Raw genomic sequence first — 27,653 nt, forward strand, 5'->3', positions numbered from 1 at the left:
TTTTGCACAAAATATTTTCCGGGACTAAATATCAGAAATATTGTTTGACATTTTATTTAGCATGCCATCTGTCCAGTGGCTGTCTGGTTGTACCGTGTTTGACATCTGTGTACAGATTACAAATGCAAGAGCTGTGACTGACTGAGTATAATAGCATGGAACCTGTAACCTCCTGCAGGATAAAAAATGTTTTGCTAACTTGTCACTGAATAGCTTTCAAATGTAAGTTTTAGGGGATTTTATATTTAAATTGTTTTATACCTGACTGAATCAACCACTTTATGAGCACTATAATCTCTACCTTAAAGATTTCCTTAAAAAAGTTTTAAAAAGCAAACATTACATAATAAAACTCCCCAGGCTGAATCCATTCTTTTAAAACACATGCATTAGAAAGACAAAACCATTACAAAAAGAAAGACAAAACCATTACGTTTTTATTTGTTTTTTAAAATACATATGAAACAATTACAATAAATCAGATCTGAAATCAGATGTTTACAAAAGTTATCACAAACTGTACACATCATGACATTGGTAGCAGTTGTTCTTGCTTAATACAGACAAAACCGAATAGTTAAACAATTACAGCCCAAAGCTCTAGTCTCCTACATATGGAACAAGTTGATTGATTAAAAGTTGGCTTCACCGGGCTTTCCAGCTCCACTTGTTCACAACTATTACAGGACGTGTATAAAAGTCACTTGAGTACAAGTCTGAGATTTTCAAAATGTCACCAAACAATAGACATACATTTTGATGTCTTTGTTTTCCATAAAATCACAACACCTCTCAGTATTTACAAACAGAACTGCTGACCATTACAGCCCTGTTGTCAAAACACAGTTGGGATCTGTGTGGAATGTAATTAGAAGCAGAATGTGTTTATTTAAATGATCAAAAGCCTGATTTTAAAACAGGGAAATGTTTAAAAAAATTTAGAAATAAAAAATTTTGTTCATCTGAAAAACTATTAAGCTCCTTTTATTTAAAACAAGCTTTCTCATGTGTGTTTATGTGACAGAATTTGGCAAGAAACGTGTTAATGGAGAGACAGAATCAAAGTACAGCTGATTGGCTGATTGTGGTGCCGCTAACATCCCATTGGACGTGTATGATCCAAGGTTCACTAGTGCTGATACTATTTTTCTGAAGAATGTGTTTTCCCTTTTTTAAAAAGTTTCTTTGACCAGAAGAAAATGACTCGCTATATTGGGACAGAGAAAATAAAAAAAAAATACTTCCACTGTTTTTGTTTTTCTTTTATGTAGCAATGCACAATAAAAGGAAAACATGGGATAATATATTGTAGTAATGTTGCAGTAACGATATAACTTGCGATTAACATATAATTAAAAAGCGTTAGTCTTTCTGCTTTTGGTTTATAGTAAACATAGATCTAAGATAATGAATTTGTTATTTACATCTCAAAAACAAGGTTGCTTCTGACCGACATCTGCTGCTTCGGCATTGAATCAACTCGTTCTTAATGACTTAACCACAAAACAACTGCTACCGAATGTTTTACCAGCACACAAAGTCAGAATGCATGGCACTTAAACAATTAGCCAACATTTGCAACCAGGCAGTACTTTGCAATTGGTATATTGCATACAGTGATATGGTGATAACAATAAGTTAGCAATATATTGTGCATCCCTAGTTTTCTAAAGTGGAAACCAGGAATGACCACATGACAGAGTAGAAAGCTACATATACAGTTCACCAATCAGCAAATTCATGCATGTAGATGAACAAACCAAATGTGGATTTTATTAACTAAATTCATTTATCTGACTTCTGCTTTTATTGTAGCAGCAGCTTGTTGCAGAGTTTGAGGTTTCTTTAATGTTTCCAATACTAGATCATATATTAAAAAAAAGGTACAGCTTACAGATTAAATTGAACATCTCTTTCTGTAATTGGCTGTGGTCTGTTTGACAAGGAATGCTCCAAGTCCAGACAAAGAACATAATCGAATGAACATGATATGGAGGTAAAATTCTTTATAAAGGATCAAAAACATTTCATTATCCTCTCAGTCAAATGTAGATTATTTTATTCAAATTCAGTGTTGATCTGCAAGACACTGCATTCTGCTTTTTATTAAGATCTTACACAGTCCCAACCTTCTTATGAAACAGAGCTGTGTACACAGGTTTCTGTGCATATATATAAACAACTGTAAATGCACTGTAACAAATTTTCAAAGCTAAACATTGCACTCTTTTCTTGCAGTAGGTGCTTTTTTTAAAAGTGGCGACAGGCATGCTACAAGTAAAAATAGGACTTTTTTCATACTAAGGACAAAAGAGCAGAAAATAATAATTTACTGCATGTGCAAAAAGATAACAGTACATAGCCTTTCTCTAATTGCTATGCTGATTAGTTAGTTTATTACTAACATAAAGAGAGAAGTTCCCGTTTTAGATGTCCTGAAATGACTTTGACATACATAAATTGAAACATTAAAAAGTTTCTGTAAGTGGAGGTGCAGCTGTTTTTAAATACACATCCCTGAATTTCTGACTATGAAGACTGTTTAATGCAAAGTGTTTTTATATGTGAACTTATTTTACATTCATTCATTCATTCTCCCAATTTTTCAAGTAATGTTGAAATAATGCATTAATAGGCTGTAATATTTCAGACAATCTGTTAATGTCGCATTGATTATTGTACATTTGCAGTAAGAGGTTTAGAAACACATATGGGAATGAATGGCAATAATCTTCCACTTTTGATGATTTGTTTCAACAGTCCTCTTTTTGTGGCTGGGATGACACAACAAACTAAAAATTTGTCATTTGCCTTGAAATCCCCATCCTTAGATTTGCTAAATGGATGAAATTTGAGGAACCTTCTGGCCAAAGGGTATGTACAGTAAATACCCCTCCAGGATATCACCACAAGCCTATTAATGCTGACAAAAAGCCTGGTGTCAATGCTAAGCTCCATCCATCCAGAGACACACAGGACATATACCCATGCTCTCACACACTCATACTTGAGGGCAATTAAGAATAATCAGTTAAGCTAACAGTCATGTTTTGGACTGTGGAAGGATGCTGGAGAACCAGGAGAGAACCCAAGCATGCACAGGGAGATCATGCAAACTCCATGCAGAAGTACCAAGCGTAGCAACAATGCTAACAACTGCACCGCTGTGTAGCCCTGCCAAGATACCAAAAATCTGTGACGTACTCTACACCTACCATCCACCTTATTATGTACACTTCTTCATTTGCTTTATACACAAATAGTGATCCAGCCAATGACAAGGCAGCCACTTAATGCATTTAGGCTTCTAGATGTGAACTTGCCGAAGTTCAAACAGAGCATCAGAAGAAAAAGGAATTCAGTATGGGATGGTTGGTCTTGAGTATTTCAGAAACTGCTGATCTACTGGGATTTTTATGCACTACTATCTCTTGGGTTTACAGAGAGAGGTTCAGTACAGAGAAAGTAATCAGTGAACATTTGCTGTATGGACAGAAATAACAATTTGACATCAGAGGAGATTGGGCAGACTGGTAGAAACTAAAATAACCAGTCATTATACTCTAATGTTCCTTAAAGTTAGAGATTCATATCCTGGATGTTCAGCAAACAAGTCTGCAGCAACTGTGCAAAGCTATAATGTTAATATGGACACATTTTTGAATCTATGCAATAAAGAATTAAGTCAGTTTTGAAGCCAGAAGGGGGTCCAACCTGGTCCTAGCAAGATGTACTAAATCCTTACAGTTCTATGTTGAATAAATGTTCAGATAAATCTGTAAAAGCCCCAAATTTCTATTTTGATGAGTGGTTGGAAACCTCTTACTGAAAGTGAAGCTAAATCAATGCAATCCGTAACCATAGTTTGAACAAAGTACAAAGTTATGTCATTCAAAATACTTATTTTCATTTTCCTTTTTAATTTAGCTAATTTTATTTGTGTAACCTAAATACTATCATGTCATTAAAAAAATAAATATGATATGTTTAATTAATGTAAGATTCAGTCTGGCTTTCAGAAACAAACATACCACAAAATCATTTAAGACAAACTTCTATTTCATTGATCATCATTTTGCTCATTTGCTTGCTACATGTACCTTCAGCAGCTGTGACGGATGACTTTTCTTAATACTCAGCCCTTGCAGATGTTAAGTTACCTGCAGTTATGAGTTCTTGACTTGTTTAGTCACCACTAAATGTTTCCATGGCTCTCAGCAGCAAAGCCCTTTAACTTTGTGCTATTTCAAATCAAAATAGCAAAGCATTAATGAGCTAGGGCTAAAAGATCTTCCACATAATACTGAAAGGGGTCAAATAGTTGTAGGTAAACTATCATGGGCTTCTTGAAGAGATGCTTATTATTCATGTTATCCGTGTAAATGGATGGCAAATACTCTATAGAGACTCTTGAGCCAAATGCCTGTGAGTGCTGTGCATAGCTGTCTCTGTGGAGCACTAAAAGAAGTTGGATTCAAGAGAATAATACAACCACAGAAGAAATTATGGAGAATGGTAAACACAATTATCTGGTTTCCCACAGCAGCGATGTTCTGATTGTACCTGGAGCCGTCAGGGGGTCTGCAGAGGCTTGGGCGAAGGACACGAACCTTGACTCTCAAAGCTTGCAGCTCTTCCCTGCCACTGCAAGGCAAAATATAACAAAACGTTACTGGGGCATTGTGTTTGGCTTTGATAACTTTTCTGGTATTTCTGTAGCTTTGAGGACACACTGTGATCATAGGCAAATTTAGCCATAGCCAAATGGTAAGAAAACCAGCTCAAGATAGTCATGTACTGTTGTAAAATTAGCTAGGAAAAGCGGCTAAAGTCCCCAAAAAAGCTTGAAAGGACCTTCAGAAAGTCTGTAGATTTGTTTTCAATCAAAACCATTCAAAAACAGGATGCTTACACGTACTACAATGTAGAAAATACTCATAAGGAATGTGATTTTTTTCTGTGGGTCAGATCACATTTAGGAGAATATAGTAATTTTTGGTAGCACTGTGATACAGCCAGCATTTTCTTGAAAATTAGAGGTTACTGAGAAAGTTCTTTGTACGTTTCAAGAAAGTTCCTTGTTAGTTCTGGGAAAATTCCCTGAAAGTTCAGGTGAAGTAATTTTAGTGGAAGTTAACAGTCAGTTTGGAAAATATTCCATGAAGGTTCCATTGAAGTTCAGTAAAGTTCCCTGTAAATTCTCACAAAAATCTGAGAAGCTTACTTTCAACTCCAGTAAGTTCCATTAAATTACCTTAAATGGTCTTGGAAAGTACCTTGTAGGTTTCATAAAAACAATGTGTACGTTTAGTAAAAATACTCTTTAAAATCTGTAAAGGTAGCTGATAAGATCAGGCAAAATACCCTGTCCATCTTTAAATAAAGTTGAAATTAGAAAAAGTAGCCCTTAAGGTCAGGGAAAGTTTCCAGTCAGTTCTCGTAAATAAACCAATAATTTCCATGAGAGTAATGGGTAAGTTCTGGCGAAATAAATAAGTTCCATAAAAATACCCAGCAAGTTAGGAGGAGATTGTACATTCTCAAAAAATTAATCACTAACTTCCATGGAAAGTAACCGGTATGTTCTGTGAAAGTACCCTGTAGGTTCCAGGAAAATTCCTTCTAAAATTTTAGGAAGTTTCCTGTTAGCGCTGAAATGTTGTTAACATGCCTTGCACTTTTTTTTAAATACATTAAAACATTGCAGGAAATCAACACGTAACAATTTCAGTGGGTGACACACCTGTGTGACATGATTTGAAGGAGATGTTAAAACGTTGATATTTTTGCGTAGTTTTTGTTTATTTATTTTTTTACATTTTTCTTAAAGAAAAAAACACTTCCATTGACTTTTGGGAAGAAAAGCGGTTGCCTTCTATATTTGATCTGAGTCTGTCAACCAACACAATAGCCATACATTTATGGCATCTCAAGCATCCCATACTAATGTCGCTACAACTGGTGCCAACAGTTGACAAGTCAATGACTTCAGGCTTGAAATTAAGAATAAGAGCAGGTCAACAGCCAGGTAGATGCACCTGTGTGTTGTAGCCACAAGAGGAGGAAATATTGATAGGGGGTGCACAGCGAGCTGGATCGCACATCTGAGTTTAGAAAAAAGTGACCCAAAGGTGCCTGAAAAAACAAACTGTGTTTAGAAAGAGTGACCTGTAGGTTAGAGCTGCAAGATATTTGAAAATCTTGTGATGACGATAATATTGCTAAATATTGCCATGATGACATCAGTTGCGGGATAATGTGTGCTTCCAACATGTGATCTGTCTAACTGGCTAAATATTACATAAAAACATAAAATGCAGGTTCATAACACTGACTGCACTCCAAGCAGTCCTTTGCAAAATGAATATTGCACACATCAATATTGCAATGACAAACTCAGAGGTATGTTCAGGAAAAGTAACCTCTAAATTTAGGAATGTATGGTTGTATTATTAAGTGCTTCCAGTCCTTAGCTGATTATTACACCCTACAAACAACTTTCAAATAAAAGAAACAACTTAAATCATGCAAAATAAAAAAAAAGTATAAAACAATTTGATCCATGGTCTGAATATCTTAGAACATCACGACTTTCTGAAACATCTGAGTGTCTAAAAAACAATTTGTGTTGTCAGTTAAAGAATATTCTTTATATTAAAGAGTTATTTGCCTTTGATCACAGTTTTTTTTAAAGCTAAAGTGTAAAATAGTTTTGCTACTAAAAACATGTAATCACCTGTATTTTCCTATTCATCAGGTGGAGAGTATGTGTGACAAAAGAAGAACAAAAAATTAATTACACTAACTTTAGTGAAACAGTTGTCTTATAGAATAAAACTTCTGTTCTGTTGCTTTTTAGCAAGACATCTTACAGGTACCTGGGATTTGTTTGAAGATGCTGACGGAGAATGTTTCCAACATATGCACCTTTTGCTTCAAGTTATTTATGAGATTTTCCACCACAAAGTATCTTGATATTTTCAGAGTAGCTTTAATGTCTCCATGCATCAATTACAAGAAAAAAACAGCTGTTTGTGTTGCAACTGTGTCTTTGGCATTTCAAACTGCCATGAAAATCATAAAAAACCTGGAAATAAATCTTAGCATTACAAATTTAGTTGATTTTTTAGTTCATTTTTGTGGTCAGAAAAGACAAAAACATTTGTTTTTTAACATTTAGTAATCCTATCTGTTCAACTCAAAAATACAGTATAAATTCTGGTAAATGTCACATTTTGAAACTTTTATGAATCTCTGTAAATAGCAGCTCTTTTCATTTAGGAAAATAAACCAAACTAACTGAAAAGGGGAATATTCATGTACCTCTCCCAGAGCGTGCCAGTGTGTGATGGGCTTCCGAGGATAAGCCAACATTTCGTTCCAGTGATCTCGTCCAAGGCCCACAGCATCTGGACCGGCTCTGCACACACCGATCACCTCATTGTGTCCAACCCTGTTATGAGTAAGGCACTTTCATTAACATGCAGTTGAATTCACAAAGCTATACTTTTTCTTGGCCTAAAAATAAAAACTGTTTAGGCCCAAGGCGTTCCCAGGTCAGCTGAGAGACATAATCCGTCCAGCGTGTCCTGGGTGGTTCCCAGGCCTCCTCCCGGTGGGACGTGCCTGGAACACCCCCCCGAGGGAGCTGTCCAGGAAGCATCTGGTATAGATGCCAGAGGCACCTCAACTGGCTCCTCTTGATGTGGAGGAGCAGCGGCTCTACGCCAAACTCCTACCAGATTGCCAAGCTCCTCAACCTATCCCTAAGGGAGTGCCCAGCCACTCTGCGGAGGAAGCTCATTTCAGCCGCTTGTATCCAGGATCTCATTATTTCAGTCATGACCCGAAGTTCATGGCCATAGATGAAGTAGGAACGTAGACCGACCGGTAAATCGAGAGCTTGGCTTTCGGCTCAGCTCTCTTCACCACAACAGACCGGCACAGCGTCCACATTCCTGCGGACGTAGAGCTGCACCCGTCAAATATCTACCTCTATCAAATAACCTACTGCACATTTTTATTGGCAATGTTCCTTGTTATTGGTGAAATTTATATAGTGCTAGCCTAAAACACTTTCTTTCCAGAAAATACAAACATGTACAGTTTAGCATTTAAAATGAGATAATAAATAAAACAACTCAGAATGCATGGGGTTGGTTTACCGACTTTGAGACCTTTACTACATGGCTTCTCCACCTTTCTCTCTCTGTCGCTTTCCTGTCAAAAAAGGCCAGTATCATACCTAAATACTTCTTTAAACTCCAGAGAGAGGACAACAACACAGGAAACTAACGTTTGTTGATTCATAAAGTAAATCTATTGTTGATAAGCATACAAATCTTCTTGATCCCTTTCAAAGTATGCCACAAGAGAATAAGTCCTGATTAATTTAAGTAAGACTGGTGGATTTCTTGATACATTTAGAAGTTTAGTGGCCTGTCAATTACTTGAGTTGGAAGTGAGTGTTTCACTTACCGATCATAATCCATGACCATGACGGACAGACTGACTTGTTCCACGTTCTCCGGAGGAATGTCAAAGATGATGGCCTCGTTGTAAACGGGATTGAGCGTGCTTTTCTTGGTGGTTGTTTTCCTCTTTTTCAGCCTCCGTCCGTTACATACCAGGTAAACCTTCACGTACGGATCTGTCTTAGACAAATGGAGTGTTTTTAATGAGCTGAATTTAATTGAAGTAAGAAAAGCTAAGAAAATATATTATTTGTATTCAAGTTCTATATTTCTCTTTAATAAAGTTGAAACAATCACTAAAATACCAATGTTCTTTGTCTCCACCACTTTTCCGCTTTAGACAGCCACCTGCTGTTGCATTTCAGTTAATTTAAGCCTTGGTTTGCTTTGATGTGAGCTTTATCTGCTTGTGGGTTACCTGAAGAGCCTGTGATGTCCATGGCTTTGAGGTTTCTGCATTTGATAACAGTTAGGGTCATTCTCCCTGCTGTGGGCAGGTAGCACAACGAGTACATGATCTCTCCCAAGTCAACGCTCTCCTGGAGGGACAAAAAGGAGACAACAGAAAGAATTAAGCCTGCTTTAAATTAGTCGAATTAAAATGGCAAATCAAAATGTAACGTATAAAAATATGCAGAACCTAAGCACTTAATTTTCAGATTTTATAACGGCAATCTCTGTAGATGTTAACAGTTAATTCATGGCTTTAGGTTAGACTGTAATTCCCAACAGCTTTATAATAATTCACTACAACATTAAGTGCAAACATTCATAGTAACTAGATTGTGAATTCTAGTTAAGAAAATCTACTGGTATTGTCTTTTTGCACTGCAATGGTTTTAAAAAATATTTTTATGCCATATTCCTCACAAACAAGATAACGATGACATTTTATTTTGGGCTTTCTGCTTGCAATATAATGTGAAAAAAATGAGGAAAGAGATAAAGGAAGGTAAAGCAGTGGCAGCATCTAGCTTCAGACATTATTGTATAGCCGTATACTTGAACTTCAAATCTAACCAGCACAAGTTTTAGGTTTTCTACAATAAATTTGTGGTGTAGTTATATCTAGCAGAGAGAAAAACAATTTGCCACCTTACACCAATAGGTGTAAGGTGGCAAATTGTAAGGTGTAAGGTGTTTTCTGCTTTATTGTCACACTTGATGTTTCAGATCATGCACATCAATACATCCAGGAGCTCACAACAGAACCAAAAACATCTAAAGCACTAATAAGGTCAGTGTTTAGGATTAAAAAATAAGAAACAGAAAAATGGCATTCATGGGAGAGATTGAAAGAAGAAAAAACAATACAGCTGACCAATAACATTTTCTGAGATTACCTTTGATATTTTGTTTTATGATTCACAAACCTTTAAATGTGGCAAAAAAGCAAAAATGGAAGCAAATACTTTCCCACAGCACTGTAAATAAGGATAAAACTGTAAGACCAGGCCAGGATTTCTTGTCTCATTATGAGCCCCTATCAGTTTGGAGGTTGTCCAACTGCAGCTTCAGAAAACCTTTTCCAGAGGAGAGAAACTGCTGCTTCAATCAGAAATGGTTTTTTTTAGTATTCAATGTAAAAAAGTGTCAGTTTACATCCAGAATGTAGGAGTGGCGAGGATGGAATAGCCTGCCTGTAGTCCTCTTAACTCCATTGACCACTTGTGGGGTCATCTTGGGTTTGCTGTTCATGCCAGAGTGACCAACAAAACCACACAGTAGGACTTGCAAACAGTGCTGGTTGAAGACTGGGATGCCATCCCACAGCAGTGTGTGACCATCCTAGTGACTGACATAAGGATTATTGGCAAAATTTCCTTATTTCTTTGGAGTGCATATATTTTTAATTATAGCACATCAACCTAAAACTGGATATTTTGAGTCAAATGAGAAGTTCTGCTGTACTGCACCTTTTAAGAGCTGCTAGTTGTTTTCATCATTGCTCTGTTTTTCTTATGCATTTTATGATAATGTTAGCCTCTGGTGTATCAACACTGAGGATAAATAGTGAAACAATGCAGTTTTGGTAGCCAACTAGTAACTGAGATGAGATCTGTGACAACATTTTCTTGAACTTCAGGGAACAAAAAGCAGAAAACCTTTTATAAAAATGTAGTGCCAATGACTACAAAAACCTTTTATAGCTGTTTACTTGTTCAGATAATCACTGATCTGTTCATTCACTGGTTTAATTCTGTACCAAACTAAATCTAAGATTCTCAGTTACTACAAAATTACTATGCAGTATAAACACCAGCACAATGTTTACCACAGGAAATGTATTAATTATTAAAGAAGAGCAGAGTGTGATAAATGTTAGTGTCAAAGAAAAGGCATATGGGCCAAATCATCAGTTCCTTTATCAGCATTAGTTTATAGCTGTGCAGTCTGTTAAGGCACCCAGGATTTTCAGCTTAGTTTTTTTTTATAATAAATCAACTGTATCTGCTGCTAGATATTTTTACTCTGTGGTTATATTTATTTGTCAGAATACCCAGCAGTTTCTGGAAAATGTGTGTGGGTGTTTGGCTGATTAAATGCATTTCCCAAAGCGTTTGAATTATATAATGCGTTCCACCTGCTTCTTATGTCAAGCAGAGTTGAGGATTTCAGGCTTTCAAAAGTCAAATGGTGCAATATTTACTGATGAGAGCTTTCTAAAAGCAGCATAAATACCTATTAATAGAATGTTTACCCTCAATGACTGCGGTGACCCTTGCAGCAGCAATAATTCAGGGATTCGGTAAAGTCTCATTTTAAACTGTTACTCACTGTGGTTGCTGCGTGGATATCCTTCCATACTACAGCCTCTCTTGAAAGATCAGAGAGTTCAAAAAGGTTGTCCACCACAACCTCGCCAATCATGTCGTGGCTCATGAAGCGGTCAAAGTCGTAGACACTGAAGTGCAGCTTGCGGTTGCAAAGATCATCATACGCCACAGGGAAACAGAAGGTCTCATCAAAAGTTGGGTTCAAATTCTTGCGGTGGACTCGCGTCTGGAACTTCTTCTTCCTCTCTGGAAGCAGGTAGATCTTCACATATGGGTCTGAGGTGCCTGTGAAGTCTTTGGCAGGCAGGTCCAAGGCTTTGAGGATTTTCACAACTAAGGCCTGCTCCTCATAGTCGTAACGCAGTGAGAAACTGAGCTTTCCACAGATTTCAACGTGCCCTTTGGCCTCGTCCTCAGAGTCCACAGACTTCTGCTTGTACAATTCTGGTTTTATTCTTCCAATGCTCACTGTAGATGACTGGCGGAGAGGCACTTTGTCCATGCTAAAGTCTACACTGCTGACATTCATTTGACGAGGCAGGTGGCGCCGGAATGAATTGTGCCTGTGGGAAAAGTTAGAGGACATTCTGTAAACATCTGAATGTGCTTGACACAAAAGAAAGTTTATGATTGTGCGAAGCACTTATAAGTGATTAGTGGTTGCACCTCAGCTATTAACAGAATCTTTACCCTTAACAGGTTTCAGACTAACATCTATTCAAAGAAAAAAGCTCATTTTAAGAGAAATGTTCCCTCTTCTGAACATCTCAAACTTAATATTTGTCTTCAAACCAAAAAACGTTTGGGTTTTAACCTGCAAATTGGGTGCATTGAGACTACAGAACATCTCCTTTCTCTGATCAACCATTAGTAGGTCCACTTGTAGTTCCAGCAACCACAGAGTAAAATGAAAATTCATGACCATGATCATTTGGGAGATATATGTACAGGTCCTTCTCAAAATATTAGCATATTGTGATAAAGTTCATTATTTTCCATAATGTAATGATGAAAATTTAACATTCATATATTTTAGATTCATTGCACACTAACTGAAATATTTCAGATCTTTTATTGTCTTAATACAGATGATTGTGGCATACAGCTCATGAAAACCCAAAATTCCTATCTCACAAAATTAGCATATTTCATCTGACCAATAAAAGAAAAGTGTTTTTAATACAAAAAACGTCAACCTTCAAATAATCATGTACAGTTATGCACTCAATACTTGGTCGGGAATCCTTTGCAGAAATGACTGCTTCAATGCGGCGTGGCATGGAGGCAATCAGCCTGTGGCACTGCTGAGGTCTTATGGAGGCCCAGGATGCTTCGATAGCGGCCTTTAGCTCATCCAGAGTGTTGGGTCTTGAGTCTCTCAACGTTCTCTTCACAATATCCCACAGATTCTCTATGGGGTTCAGGTCAGGAGAGTTGGCAGGCCAATTGAGCACAGTGATACCATGGTCAGTATACCATTTACCAGTGGTTTTGGCACTGTGAGCAGGTGCCAGGTCGTGCTGAAAAATGAAATCTTCATCTCCATAAAGCTTTTCAGCAGATGGAAGCATGAAGTGCTCCAAAATCTCCTGACAGCTAGCTGCATTGACCCTGCCCTTGATAAAACACAGTGGACCAACACCAGCAGCTGACACGGCACCTCGGACCATCACTGACTGTGGGTACTTGACACTGGACTTCTGGCATTTTCTTCTCCCCAGTCTTCCTCCAGACTCTGGCACCTTGATTTCCGAATGACATGCAGAATTTGCTTTCATCTGAAAAAAGTACTTTGGACCACTGAGCAACAGTCCAGTGCTGCTTCTCTGTAGCCCAGGTCAGGCGCTTCTGCCGCTGTTTCTGGTTCAAAAGTGGCATGACCTGGGGAATGCGGCACCTGTAGCCCATTTCCTGCACACGCCTGTGCACGGTGGCTCTGGATGTTTCTACTCCAGACTCAGTCCACTGCTTCCGCAGGTCCCCCAAGGTCTGGAATCGGCCCTTCTCCACAATCTTCCTCAGGGTCCGGTCACCTCTTCTCGTTGTGCAGCGTTTTCTGCCACACTTTTTCCTTCCCACAGACTTCCCACTGAGGTGCCTTGATACAGCACTCTGGGAACAGCCTATTCGTTCAGAAATTTCTTTCTGTGTCTTACCCTCTTGCTTGAGGGTGTCAATAGTGGCCTTCTGGACAGCAGTCAGGTCGGCAGTCTTACCCATGATTGGGGTTTTGAGTGATGAACCAGGTTGGGAGTTTTAAAGGCCTCAGGAATCTTTTGCAGGTGTTTAGAGTTAACTCGTTGATTCAGATGATTAGGTTCATAGCTCGTTTAGAGACCCTTTTAATGATATGCTATTTTTGTGAGATAGGAATTTTGGGTTTTCATGAGCTGTATGCCAAAATCATCCGTATTAAGACAATAAAAGACCTGAAATATTTCAGTTAGTGTGCAATGAATCTAAAATATATGAATGTTAAATTTTCATCATGACATTATGGAAAATAATGAACTTTATCACAATATGCTAATATTTTGAGAAGGACCTGTATAGTGAAACTAATTATTAATGAAAGACCCCTTTAAACATTTCTGTTTTGTTTTGGCTGCTTTTTTGTACTGTAACAGCAGCATTTTGAGTCTTTGGTGGAGCTTGGTGGCAGCATTGACAATATATCTATAAAATGGAGCTGGTGTTAACTTGTTTAACTTGATCATTAGAGATTAAAGACAGGACTGATAACGATGGACTCATGCCAAGGCTGCACTTCATTACACTCACACCAGAGTTCTTCAGCTTACTTATTATAGCCCTCTGGCATTATGGCTGCTATACAGAATGTGTACAATTCTGTTTTGGCAACAAAATGCATGTCACTAAGTGACTACAGCAAACAATCCACCCTCTAAACACCAAGAAAGACGGGGATCTTTACACACAGAAATCTGTGTGTACTGGTCTTTCTGTTGGAATAGGACTCTCAGCTGAAGAGAAGTGTGCAAACCTCCAAACTGAGCTATTGCTGAGGGGTGATGGTTTCTGGGAAAAAAAATCTGTGAATCTATCTCCTGAAAGAGTTCAAGTTATTTTTATGTAATATCTAAATGGATGCACCTGTTGTAAAAGGGTGTATTTTAGTCTTGTCAGTCTGCAGAATATTTTCCCAAAAGTCTTGGGGATCATCAAAATATAATTTGGCGAAAGTGAAATTTGCCATTGTGTGCTTTTCGGTTAGCTGCGAATTTGGTGTTGGAAATTTCTCATCTATGCAATTTTTCCCAGTCTTCTTTTATTGCTGAATCATAAACATTGACCGTAACTGACTTGTGAGGCCTGCAATGTTTTACACTCTGTATAAAGGCGTAACTGCCTTTGCTTAAATAACAGTGGAAGATATGATGTCATAGAAAAATAATGCTCACACATGGCCTTTTTACATATTTGATACTGTAGCATGAACAATTGGATCCCATATAAGTTTGTCTGCCAACTCAAATGTCGCAACAATAAACCAATAAGATTTTCTCATGCAAAACTATGTGCTACCAAGGCTGGATGCTTCAACTGATTGGACCTGACCTACTTTCTGATTAAATTGGCCAATTATTATGACCACTAAGAGTAATGAAATTTCATTTCCAGATAGTTGATTGTTTAAAATGAAAAAACAAATTAAACGAGATGGTGATGTCAAGGAAAAGTAATATATGTGATCATGACACAGCAGAACACTGTGAATTACACCCCACTAATTCCAGTACGCACACTATTCAGAACTGGTTGCGCAAAAACAGCACTCATACTTTAATCACCTGTTGTTAAACAATGGTTGTTAAACAAAGGTTCCCATGTTTACACCCACATAACACGTTTTTCAAAATGCCAGAATATTTGGGAAGATAAGAAACACCACAACAGCTGATTTGGATGTCATCTGCTAAATTTTAGAGATCAGGATATGATGTATCATATTTTCTGATCTTTTAGCCTACTGCATGTCAGACATGGCTGTTGCTAGTGAAACTGAACCAAAAATATGCCTAACCACATTCATGATTTAACAAGGGAGGCAATTATATTTTCAAAATAGGGAAAGGTTGGATCCGATAGCTTTTTTCCCCCCTTAATAAATTAAATCAATTGAAAACTGTGTGTAAACATATATATATATACATACAGTATAGACCAAAAGTTTGGACACACCTTCTCATTCAAAGAGTTGTCTTTATTTTCATGACTATGAATATTGTAGCTTCACACTGAAGGCATCAAAACTATGAATTAACACATGTGGAATTATATACTGAACAAACAAATGTGAGACAACTGAAAATATGTCTTATATTCTAGGTTCTTCAAAGTAGCCACCTTTTGCTTTGATTACTGCTCCACACACTCTTGGCATTCTGTTGATGAGCTTCAAGAGGTAATCCCCTGAAATGGTTTTCCAACAGTCTTGAAGGAGTTCCCAGAGATGCTTAGCACTTGTTGGCCCTTTTGCCTTCACTCTGCGGTCCAGCTCACCCCAAACCATCTCGATTGAGTTCAGGTCCGGTGACTGTGGAGGCCAGATCATCTGGCGCAGCACCCCATCACTCTCCTTCTTGGTCAAATAGCCCTTACACAGCCTGGTGGTGTGTTTGGGGTCATTGTTCTGTTGAAAAATAAATGATGGTCCAACTAAACGCAAACCGTATGGAATAGCATGCTGCTGCAAGATGCTGTTGTAGCCATGCTGGTTCAGTATGCCTTCAGTTTTGAATAAATCCCCAACAGTGTCACCAGCAAAGCACCCCCACACCATCACACCTCCTCCTCCATGCTTCATGGTTGGAACCAGGCATGTAGAGTCCATCTGTTCACCTCTTCTGCGCCGCACAAAGACACGGTGGTTGGAACCAAAGATCTCAAACTTGGACTCATCAGACCAAAGCACAGATTTCCACTGGTCTAATGTCCATTCCTTGTGTTCTTTAGCTCAAACAAGTCTCTTCTGCTTGTTGCCTGTCCTCAGCAGTGGTTTCCTAGCAGCTATTTTACCATGAAGGCCTGATTCACACAGTCTCCTCTTAACAGTTGTCCTAGAGATGTGTCTGCTGCTAGAACTCTGTGTGGCATTGACCTGTTCTCTAATCTGAGCTGCTGTTAACCTGTGATTTCTGAGGCTGGTGACTCGGATGAACTTATCGTCCGCAGCAGAGGTGACTCTTGGTCTTCCTTTCCTGGGGCGGTCCTCATGTGAGCCAGTTTCTTTGTAGCGCTTGATGGTTTTTGCGACTGCACTTGGGGACACTTTCAAAGTTTTTCCAATTGTTCGGACTGACTGACCTTCATTTCTTAAAGTAATGATGACCACTCGTTTTTCTTTACTTAACTGCTTTTTTCTTGCCATAATACAAATTCTAACAGTCTATTCAGTAGGACTATCAGCTGTGTACTGTATCCACCTCCTGCGCAACACAACTGATGGTCCCAACTCCATTTATAAGGCTTGAAATCCCACTTATTAAACCTGACAGGGCACACCTGTGAACTGAAAACCATTTCAGGTGACCACCTCTTGAAGCTCATCAACAGAATGCCAAGAGTGTGTGGAGCAGTAATCAAAGCCAAAGGTAGCTACTTTGAAGAACCTAGAATATAAGACATATTTTCAGTTGTTTCACACTTTTTTGTTCAGTATATAATTCCACATGTGTTAATTCATAGTTTTGATGCCTTCAGTGTGAAGCTACAATATTCATAGTCATGAAAATAAAGACAACTCTTTGAATGAGAAGGTGTGTCCAAACCTTTGGTTTATACTGTGTATATATATATTCTGCCGAAGCATCAGAATTTTTAAGAAAACAACCACTTGAGACCTGATATACTGCAGTTTTCAGTGACAATATCTTGTGATACTAATACTAAAAAATGGCAGTAATTGTAATTTAAGTAAATATTTCTTAAACTTTAAGCAGCAGGGATATTAAAGTACTTGATGTGCAAAGCTAAATATAATACTTTCAATCTTGTAAAATCTAAACAGTTTAAAGCAAATAGACATTGTTCCGCAGAAAACTGTTTTTTTTGTGTGGATTATGGATGGAAATATCTATCCTCAAGTTGAAACGACAACTAAATCTTTTTTCCCTTGCATTTTACGGGAAAAAAACATTACATCTACATTTGGACCCATATACCAATTACCTTACTTGTGCAAATTTTAGTGATGTTGACATCCTCAGACAAAGCTCTGTTTGAGTCTCCAGTCTTGTCACCTAGCAACTGGCCCTCCTGCTTTCCGATAGTAAGACAATCACAGCAGTGGCACAAATTATATTCCATGGGAAGCACAGCGGAAGATTAAATGCAACCCAACAGTATAGTAAACAACACAGAAGGGCTGTGCATCTTATATGAGGCAACAAAGAGAAACTCAAGACAAACATAAAAATTATCTCTATGAATTCAGCTTAATTTTCACCTAGATATTTAGCACTAAGAACTTTTTTGTGACTTGGCTGCAGTTGCAATGAGAACTGAGAATTGTTTGCAAATGCAGTTACTCTTGCAACAGTCACTTTTGAGATTAACACAATAAAAGTCTTATTTCACAGTTTTAAAGCATTGCAACAATCTGCAGCTGTAGCACCTGATCTATGCTATCCATGTGCCAATAAATACAGTACTACACCCAGCCATCATTCATTGGCCTTTTGGATGTATAGAAGGAAAACTCTGCCGATCCTGACAGGATCATGGAAGCAACCTATCGCAAATACCCATAGGTTGCCCAGGTTGTTAAAGAATTAACAAATTTTCTCGTTTCCTGCTTTCTGATCCAATCTGAGAGAAGGCAGACTGCTAAACTAGTAAAGGGATTGTGCAGCTGATAAAAAATACCTTGCAAAAATATCCACCCTCTGAACATTTTACATGTTACAATTACAAATTTCCATTTCACTGGTATTTTTTGTGACATACCAATGAGAAGCAGCACATATCTGTAAAATCTGAAGCAAATAGGTACAGGGTTTCACTATATTTACAAAAAGTCTGTAAAATTGTCCCCTGCATTTTTTTTCATTCACCTTTAGTCTAATACTTCCAAATAAAACATAGTGTAAAAAACTACCTTCAGAAGACAACTAATTAGTAAATCCAACTGTTCTTTGAAGGCCTCAGAGGTTTGTTGGAGAACATGTGAACAAAAAGCGTCATAAAGACCAAGAAACGTTCTAAGCTGAGTTGGGATCTTAAGCACGATCCTAAGCTTAAAGCATCTCATGGAGCACCTGTTCGTATGTCCGTCCATTCCACTCTTTGAGATCGGGTCACGAGGGAGATAGATCCATGAGGGACATCTAGACACCCCTCTGCTCAATGACAGCCTATTCTGGGGTGATCCAAGCCATTTACAGGCTTTAAGGGATATTTAGTTTCTCCAGTAAACTCTGGGTTTGCCCTATGGTCTCCTCCCTGTGGAATGTGCCCAGAATAGTTCAAAAAAGGGCCGTCCAGGAGGCCTCCTTATCAGAGGTTACCTTATATGAATCCTTTTGATGTGGAGGAACAGCGGCTTTACTTTTAGCCCCTATCTATAGGGCAAAGCAAAAGCCACTTGACCAAGCAAGCTCATTTCAGACACTTGTATCTAGGATCTTGTTCTTCCAGTTATGATCCACATCGCACGACCATAGTTGATGATTGGAATGTTACCCAGTTCAGGAAACCAAGAGCCTTGCCTTTAGGCTCACCTCGTGTTTATCACCTCTACAGATTAGAGCAATGCCCAAACTACAGCAGACATATCCCATATCCTCGCATGTCTTGCAAAAAAAACATTAAGATACTTGAACTTCTCTGCTTGAAGCAGAGACTGAGCCCAGCTTGGAGGGAGCAGTCCACCTTTTTCTGGTGGAAAACCATTGGTGTAGACTTAGCTGACTCTCATCTAGGTCACTCAAAACTATGCTGTGAACTGCTCTAGTGACCTAAAGTCATGGTGTGGAGATGCCAGCAGAACCACATCAACTGAACAAAGCAAACATGGATCCTGATGTTCCCAAAAAAGAAACCTACCACTCCAAAATTGTACCTTGAGATTCAGTTCATGAACACTACAAACATGATTAAGAACAAAAGGTGGTCAAGGAAGAGCCCAAGCACAATGGGAATTACTTTGACTTTGTGATAGAAATGAGGATTCACCTCTTGTTTTCAGATACAATGACCATATTGCTTTTACATGCATCCCTGACACCTCGTATTCCCATAGCAACCCACCAAAAATGCCTCTGGGAACAAAGCTGCAGGCATTTTCCAGATCCAGACAACATATTTGTCCCCTCAGCAATTATATCCTACTGAATATGACCATATTATTAGATGATATTGAAACATCCACAGATTTAAATTAAAAACATTAACCAGATCTGATTTTAAACGATATGAGTGTGTGTTTTAGATATCTGGTTGAATAAAAGTACCTCTCCCCGTGTGATATGCATTTACTCATTTAACATTTCACAAACTCAACATTTAATCAATAGTGCATTCCAACAAGCTGTGACCTTAAATTGCCCGCTGGAAGACAACGTTCACTTAAAAATGTGAGAAGCCTTAATTTTCCCCAGCAAATCAATAGCTCCTAATAAAGAGTGAAAAAAAAACACACACACAAAACGTCAGGACTATTTTTATGTTCTCTTTGGTGTCATAAAATCCCTGAGCTGAACAATCTTAGGCCTTTCTTAGAGAGTGGAGTGGCTGTCAGAAGGGTGGGAGGAAGGACTGTGAAAGTGGGCGTAGTAATCTCCAGCTCGGCCTCTCAGCCTGACTAGTGGGTGTGTGATTCATGAAGACCTTGGCAGCAGTATGATTGAATTAATGAGCCTAATAACAAGCCAAGCCAAGTGTCGATAACAGCTCCCTGCGAGAAACCGATCACAGCTGCCCGCTGCGTATCACGAGGAACCTGCCCTTCCGCCATGACAGCTCTCGCCCTGCAGCATTCCTAATTATGGACATTCTAGTTTAAAACACATAGCTGGGGAACAAAGAGCAGCGAGAGCTGATTGTTTAACGACTGGGGTTTCTTCCCGACGTTGCCATAGCAGCTCCACTCAGTGATGATAGGGTTCAAACTGCACCATGAACATATGTCAGATATGCTTCAGAGCTTTACTTTTTCAGTATTTTTTTCAGTTTGCTAAGCCTGTCCAAGGTCACCTTGCAGTCACTGATGATTTGCATGAGATGTGGCAAACTACCTCGAGGACAATGTCACAAACTGCCGGCACGATTTCCGAGATAATGTTTTTAGATTTCTTGGGGAGGGTAATACAAACCAAAACAGACAGGGGTTGGTCTGAGATTTTCACAGTATTTAGTTCTAAATTGGAGTTTATATGATAGACTGATGCAAAGTTTGTTGAGTGGGAAAAAAACAATACAAGGGTGTTTACATTTTGATACAAATTTGAAAGTGTGGCGTTCATACAGAAAAAAAAAATCATTGTCATTGGTACGCTTTTTTAAAAATTAAAAAAAAATATTCAAACCCAACACAACATACAAACTAGAAGCCATTTGCAATAAAACAAACAAGAACAAGAGCAAATCTCACAAGTGGCATCTTCAAATTAAACAAAAAAGTTTCACCAACTTTTAATACTGTCTTGACCCCTTAATGACAAGCATCTTTAGTACTTGAGAGAGCAACCATCTGCTGTTATGATGTGCTGCAAACATGATCATGTGCTGCAAACATGATCATGGCCAGACACCAGCTTCTGACAGCTTTTTGAGGGATCTTATCCCACTTTTCTTGGGCAAAGGCTTCAAGTTGGCTTTGGGTGTTGCGGCCAGCTTTTTTCAAATGACACCAGAAATGACCAATAGAGTACAAGTCAGGCAACTATAATGGCTACTTTGGGATCATCCAGAAATTCTTCTAAAACCAAGCCTTGGTGGACTTTGAGTTTTGCTTTGCCTTAGTGAATGTCTAATGACAGCATTTTCTGCCGGTGTGTCATCATAATCTCTTGAATCCAGCTTACCTTTCAGAGGCTGCCGGTTTTCAGAACCAAATGAAGAAAAGCAGCCACAAAGCCTCACTGAGCCATCGCTGTGTTTTATTGTACGCATGGTGTTTTTTTTGTGTATGCCTCAATTTTCCTTCTCCGACCACTTTTGCTTATTTATACAGTGGTGAGCAAATTAAAGCTAGGTATTTTTGTCATTTTTAAAAACTGAAACCTGCTGTTTTGCTGCTGGTCTTTAGCAGAGAGGCAGGGGTTTTGGGCCACCTACCTCTTAAGGAATTTGGTGACAGCAGTTGATTATGTCCTCTTTCTGCCACCAGGTGGCATAGCCACAGTTACTTTAACCTGAACTCTGGTTTAATCTGTATATGTAGGAACATTTACAGTACATGATCTTCTGCATCCTTCTTCTTCTTCTGAGCCTTGTTGGCAAGTCTCATGACTTAGCCATATTTCTAACATGACATTAGATGTTGCCAACAGTCCAAGTGTTCAAGGTGTTCTAACTCAAGCACACCTGAAACTAATGAAGATCTGAATGGGACATGGTAATGTTGATGTATATCTAAAGGAAACTGTTACATTTAATGAAAGCAACTTCTGATCATCCATTAAAAACAATATCAAAATCAACTTTTTTTTTACAAGTATAGTATTTCCAAATTTTATAAAGTTAAAATCCTGCTTTCCAGTGAAGGCCTCATAGGTTTGTTAGAGAACATTAGTGAACAAAGGGCATCATAGACACTAATGAACACAGCATACTGGTCAGGAAGAGAGCTTGGTTTAAAGCAGGGTTAGGTCACCCTACATGCAAAATGTAATGTGAGAAAGAAAAATAACTCTACCTTCACCCTTAACTCACTGTCCCCATAGCTAACCATGGCAGTGGCTGCATCATGCTGTGGGAACGCTTCTTTTCTACAGCCACAGCTGCATTGGAGTAGTTTAGATGGAAATTTAGATCAATTTAGATTTAGTGTTAGACCTAAATCCAATTAAGAATCTGTATCATTACTTAAAAATTAAGTTTTGATTCAAACTGAAGAAAAACGAGGGAAACTTTGAGTAACTATATATGCAAACCTGAAAAGAGGCATCAGAAAAGCCAAATCGGACTATAGGAGGAGGATCGAGGACCACCTGGACAGCAACCACAGCAGGCAGGTGTGGCAGGGGATCCAGCAGTTCACCAACTACAAGATCAATCTCAGTGCTGCTGACGGTGACGCCTTGCTGCCAGAGGAGCTGAATCTCTTCTTTGCTCGCTTTGAGGTGGTGCCACCACAGACAGCTGCACCACATCCTACAGCCCACATCAGCTTCACCCTCACTGTGGAGGAGCAAGAGGTGGACACACGCTGCAGGCATTCAAGCTGTGGAAGGCTGCTGGACCAGATGGTATCCCAACACAGATGCTGACGAACTGCACTGACCAGCTAGCAGGAGTCCTGACCAGGAGTTTAATCCTTTTCCTGCCCCAATCCACTGTCCCACCCTCTCTAAAATCCTCCATCATTGTCCCCCTGCCCAAGAAGATCCACATTTCCAGCTTTAATGACTACCGTCCAGTTGCACCAACGCAAGTGGTCATGAAATGCTATGAATGTCTGGTGGGGGCTTACATCTCATCACTCCTCCCCAAACGTTTTGAACCCCACAAGATAGATCCACAGAGGATCCAGTAGCCACAGCCCTCCATGCTGCACTGTCCCATCTAGAACAGCGGGGGAGCTACACACGGCTGCTATCTGTGGACTATGGCTCAGCATTCATCACCATCACCCCAATAGACTGGTGGACACACTGAGGGACATTGGACAGCCACACTCCACGTGCATGTGGATCCACATCTTCCAGTTCTCAACCTTAGATACTTAGGAGAAATAACATCACACAGAGACTGCTGTTCTCCTTTGGTGCTCTATTGAAAGCATAATGACCTGCTGCATCTGTGTGTGGTTCATCAGCTGTACAGTGGCTCGAGGAAAAGCGCTCCAGAGGATCATTAAAATGTCGTTGGCTGCTCTCTCCCCACACTTGAAGAACTTCACAGTTCCTGCTGTCTCCAAAAAGCCCACAACTTCATAAAGGACACGTCTCACTAGGGTCAGGCTCTGTTGGAATTTGCAATGTTAGGTAGATGCCACAGATCGATTAAAGCAAGGACAAGCAGATTCTATCCAACAGCAATAGCTAAACTCAACACAGTTGCTCAGCATGTAAAGGAGAAAATAGGAATGTGCATCAGTATGAATGTGTGTTCATGTTTCTATTTTATCTTTTTAACAAACTGCTCCTATTTTTCAATTTTACATAGGTTATTTACTGCTCATGCACTGTTACTCTGTACTTGTGACAATGAAAATAAAGGATATTCTGATTCTTCTGTTAATGTAACACTGTTCCAAGGCACTGTAAGTATAAGAAAAACTTAATAGCCTTCCTCTGGTCAGCTGACCAGCTAAGCACAGCACCAGGTGGGGGAGGGGCAGTGCTGCATTACTTAAAAATCTCACTCCAGCACTTACTTCAACATCTCATTAAAAAAACTTTGTATAAAATTGTATGACAGATTTTCTTTTTAATTTTCAAACTTAACCGTTTTAAAATCTTCTTAAACCTTTTACATATTCCAATGATTGGTCCATGTCTAATCCAAAGTAGGTTCTAAAACGTTAGTAACATAGTGGTGTTTGGGGTACGTAGGACTGCACTTGGTACCTGGAGGAGGATGTTGGCTCAGTCGTCTGCCTTTGGATCTTTGTTGGCTGTTTGCTGATCTTCTCCCTCAGGGCTGTTTGTACCTCTGCGGGGATGTCTGGTGATGTCTGACTGATCTTCATAGCTCCTTCAAGATACTTCACAGAGCTCCGTCCATTCACTTTCACCTCTGGAGGGTGTTTCTTCTCCACCTCCGCCACTTTGCACTCAATGACAGGAGTGGAGCTGGGAGGAGGTGCTTCGGGGAAGCCCACGTGGAGGCCATTTTCGGTGTGGGCTGACAGAGTCTTGCTCCTCCAAATGGGCAAGCACAGCTTCCAAAAGACAAAGAGAGAGACTACCAACAAGGCGAGGCCACAGAAACCCACGACCACAGCAAGGAGACTGATAGAGATGTCTGCATTTATTAACCCACAGGATAAGACAGGGGTGAAACAGGAAAGATATGACAGACAAACATGCAGGGAAAACAGAGAAAACAAACAGGAGAGAAAGCAAGCTGTAAGAAAGAGCAGGCAGCATGTGAATCTGTTTTATATAGAGCTTTCTTTTGTAGTGAGTCTCCAAAGTGTCACAGTTTAAAAGGTAATCTATGTAATGCATATCTATATTTTGAAATAGATAAACCTAAAAATTTTATCTGATTAGTTATCCTCCACAGCAGTTAGAAGAATAAGTTCATTACACATAGACAGTTTTTCAGTTTTCTCAGAACATTAGAAGATTACATAAGACCAAAGAAGGATCTTTAATACTGAAATGGTCTGATCTAATGATGCTATGGAATACACAATCATGGGTTAGAAAGTTGTCCTGCAAACTGCCTTAAAAAGTCCTGTTTCCAAGCATATTCATAGAAAGTTTGGTGGAAAGAAAAAGTGTACTAAAATTTTTTTATGGTGCTCAAACAACAGGAATAGCAGCAGTAGAGGATTGTGAAGCAAAGCCCATAAAGAGCTTTTCATGGACTGCAGAAAGGGGACTAAAAAGACCTCTTCAGATGAAAATAAATTTTGCATTTAATTTGAAAACCAATGTCTGGAGGATATGTCTCTATCAAAACTCCTTTCTTTATTGATCTTGTATAATTTTAAGGGGTAAACCCCTGTAATATATCACTCTGTGTTAAAATTGTTGAAGTAGACTTAGTTTTCAGAACAGTTTGACTATCATTGGTTTGAATATGAGTTTTGTTTTTAATAACAATGAGCTGGTTCTTGAAAGAGCACATTGTTTTGCAAAAGTACTTCTGTAAAAGTGTGGCTACCTGATTTCGAAGATGTGTCAAAACTAAACTGTGCTGAGTTTCTTTGTCATAATGTCAGATTTGACCTAGGGCAAGTCAGGTCACCCAGAACTGAACTGAAGCTTCATAGTTTCTAAAAGGAAATCGCAAAAACACTAAGCTTTTCTTGTTTCTGTGAAAATCTTCATACTATGCAAAACTTACAAAAGCTTTAAAGACTGCAATTGGTATCAAATCAACTGATGCAACCCATGTATATGATTTTGTTTTTTAATCTTCTGATCTGCTCTGAAGACGCTGTTCAGTTGTGTGACTGTATTTTAGAATAAAGTCCCAGTAAAAGCTTAGTTTGAGACATCTTGTTTTCAATATAGAAGCAAATCCAATACCAACCTAATGAATCCATATATGGTATTGAATTATTTTTGCTTTTAATTACAGAAATAATTTGACTTTTCAGGAATATCCAAATCTACTGAGATGCACTTTTGTTTTGAATGTTGGCACCGCCCACTGACGAGCTGCAGCTTAAGACCATAAAATAATTAAATGCAGAAAAAAAGGTTATGTTCTATACTTAAAAAAATAAAAATAAAAAATAAAATTATATATATATATATATTATACACCTACTGTGGCACTTTTTGACCTCCACATTTCATGACATTTCGACTGTCCAAAAGTAACGCACTTTCTAATCGTGATATCCCTATAACAAGGAGAAACATTGATAAGGGAAATAAATTAAAGAGCAAGACAGAAGAGTACTGTAGCTCATTTTATTGCACCTGTTGCAGTGTGATCGGTGTGGGCTGAGCGCACTGCAAGATGCGTAACAGGTTTCAGAACATGATGAACCAAACGGAAAGTGCTTTTCTTTTGTTTTTCTCCTGCGCTCTTTACTCCAAATGAACTAAAAAATATATGAAAGAATAAAACTTTTCAAATTTACCTGCGTGCCCTTTACCTTGTATGCTGCTCTCCAAGGGGAAAATGTCTGCGCATTTCTCTCGGTCCACGTGTCCCGCAAGGCAAAGTTCCGTAACGATCTGGAGAGCCCTTTGGCACAGGGTGATGCTGTCCTCCGTCCGGACACTCATGTCTCTCCTGTTAAGCCATTGCACTCCTGAGGAGCCGGGAGGGAGGCGGTTCATTTGGGCACCTTTCTACGCGCCGCAGACAGCAGGGAGGTGCGCTGCGTCCTGATCCATAACCGGTGCGCAGCGGAGGCAGAGGAGCGACCCCGTGATTAGAGTAACAGTCGTCGGGGTGACGGAGTCCAACCCCTCCGCTGCACCCAATAGCAGTGCGCCTCGGTTTGGCTGTGAATCCCGTTGGCTGGAGGTTGGTAACGAGATTACTTTTTCTGGTAATGACTGGAGTGCTCCCCATGAGCGACAGGCGACCTGTGCGTGTCCCCGCCTGCTGTCCAACACATGCTGGTTTATGTGCTCCAGTCATCACCCTGAAAATCTACAGATGGACATCAAGGTTTAGCAAGAGAGTGTTTAGTAATTGTGTTAAAAATCCAAAATATTCTAATAGTATTAAAAGCAAATTGGTCATGGACGCCAACAAAAGGACACAATGTTCAAATCAGCTTAAAATACTTTTGTATTTACTTTATAGCGGTCCTGCCCAGAATATAATGATTATAAGAGCCTTTAGCAGGTCTGAAATAAAAGTTTGTTGAATAGGTCACGCAAAGGATTGAATAAACTGCTCATTTGACCTTGTATTATTATTGCCCATACACACACATAGCCTGGCCTGCTTACTGTTATACTCTTACACATGTTTCAGTGAATCTTATGGTTAATTTAGGTGACAGATAAACAAACTGGTGCATAATTAAGAATTGAAAGAAAAATTAACTATGGTTTTTAATTTTTTTTTACAAATGAAAACCTATTAGTGTATTCCCCACTGTCCCCATTAGTCAATACTTTATAGAACCACCTATCACTGCAATTACAGCTGCAGGTCCTTTAGGGTTTGTCTTATCCAGACAGTAACGTTTTTGCTGATTCTTCTTTGCAAAAGAGCTGAAGCTTAGTTTGATTAGATTATATGTCTGTAAACATTCATTTTCAATTTTTGCCACAGATTCTGGCTTGAATATAGCCCTGAACCTTGACTGGACCATTCTAACACATGCAGAGATCGGCCTGTTTATGGGTCATTGTCCTGCTGGACGATGAACCTCTGTCCCAATCTCAAGTCTTTTGCAGCCTCTAACAGGTTTTGTCCAGCATTCTCCAACCATCTTCCCACAAACAATGTAAAAATTGCCTGTCCCTGCTGTATTAAAGGATCCCCACAGTATGATACTATGGTGTGTTTAGGGTGATGTGCAGTATTAGCTTTCTGCCACACAAAACATTTTGCATATTGGCCAAGA

The 27,653-nt window shown here is 39.0% G+C and overlaps 1 protein-coding gene across 3 annotated transcripts; it reads right to left on the reverse strand.

Moving 5' to 3' along the window:
- Positions 1 to 419: 419 nt before the first annotated feature.
- On the reverse strand, positions 420 to 26,558 carry syt10 (synaptotagmin X). Of its 3 annotated transcripts, XM_047389169.1 has the most exons (8): positions 26,205 to 26,558; positions 24,007 to 24,403; positions 11,253 to 11,814; positions 8,893 to 9,013; positions 8,479 to 8,650; positions 7,324 to 7,453; positions 6,737 to 6,746; positions 420 to 4,644 (listed from the first exon to the last, which is right to left on the reverse strand). In XM_047389169.1, the coding sequence occupies exons 1-8, from the start codon at positions 26,404 to 26,406 to the stop codon at positions 4,619 to 4,621; spliced, it is 1,620 nt and encodes a 539-aa protein (XP_047245125.1). In that variant the 5' UTR covers positions 26,407 to 26,558; the 3' UTR covers positions 420 to 4,618. The 3 variants fall into 3 exon arrangements, with proteins under 3 accessions (XP_047245125.1, XP_047245123.1, XP_047245124.1); XM_047389167.1 differs by lacking the exon at positions 6,737 to 6,746 and having other exon boundaries at positions 26,205 to 26,557; XM_047389168.1 differs by lacking the exon at positions 6,737 to 6,746 and having other exon boundaries at positions 26,220 to 26,556.
- Between the last annotated feature and the right edge of the window lie 1,095 nt (positions 26,559 to 27,653).

The sequence above is a fragment of the Girardinichthys multiradiatus genome, chromosome 17 (genome assembly GCF_021462225.1).
Source record: "Girardinichthys multiradiatus isolate DD_20200921_A chromosome 17, DD_fGirMul_XY1, whole genome shotgun sequence".
Taxonomy (NCBI): Eukaryota; Metazoa; Chordata; class Actinopteri; order Cyprinodontiformes; family Goodeidae; genus Girardinichthys; species Girardinichthys multiradiatus.

Bases quoted from the DNA above. Each gene is read 5' to 3' on its own strand.
- syt10 (XM_047389167.1), bottom strand. From the start codon at position 26,406: ATGAACCGCCTCCCTCCCGGCTCCTCAGGAGTGCAATGGCTTAACAGG. The intron at 7,454-8,478 runs GTAAGTGAAACA...TACTCATAACAG, and splicing joins ATGGTCATGGATTATGATCG to GGTTGGACACAATGAGGTGA. The intron at 4,645-7,323 runs GTACATGAATAT...TTTGCCTTGCAG, and splicing joins ACTGGCACGCTCTGGGAGAG to TGGCAGGGAAGAGCTGCAAG.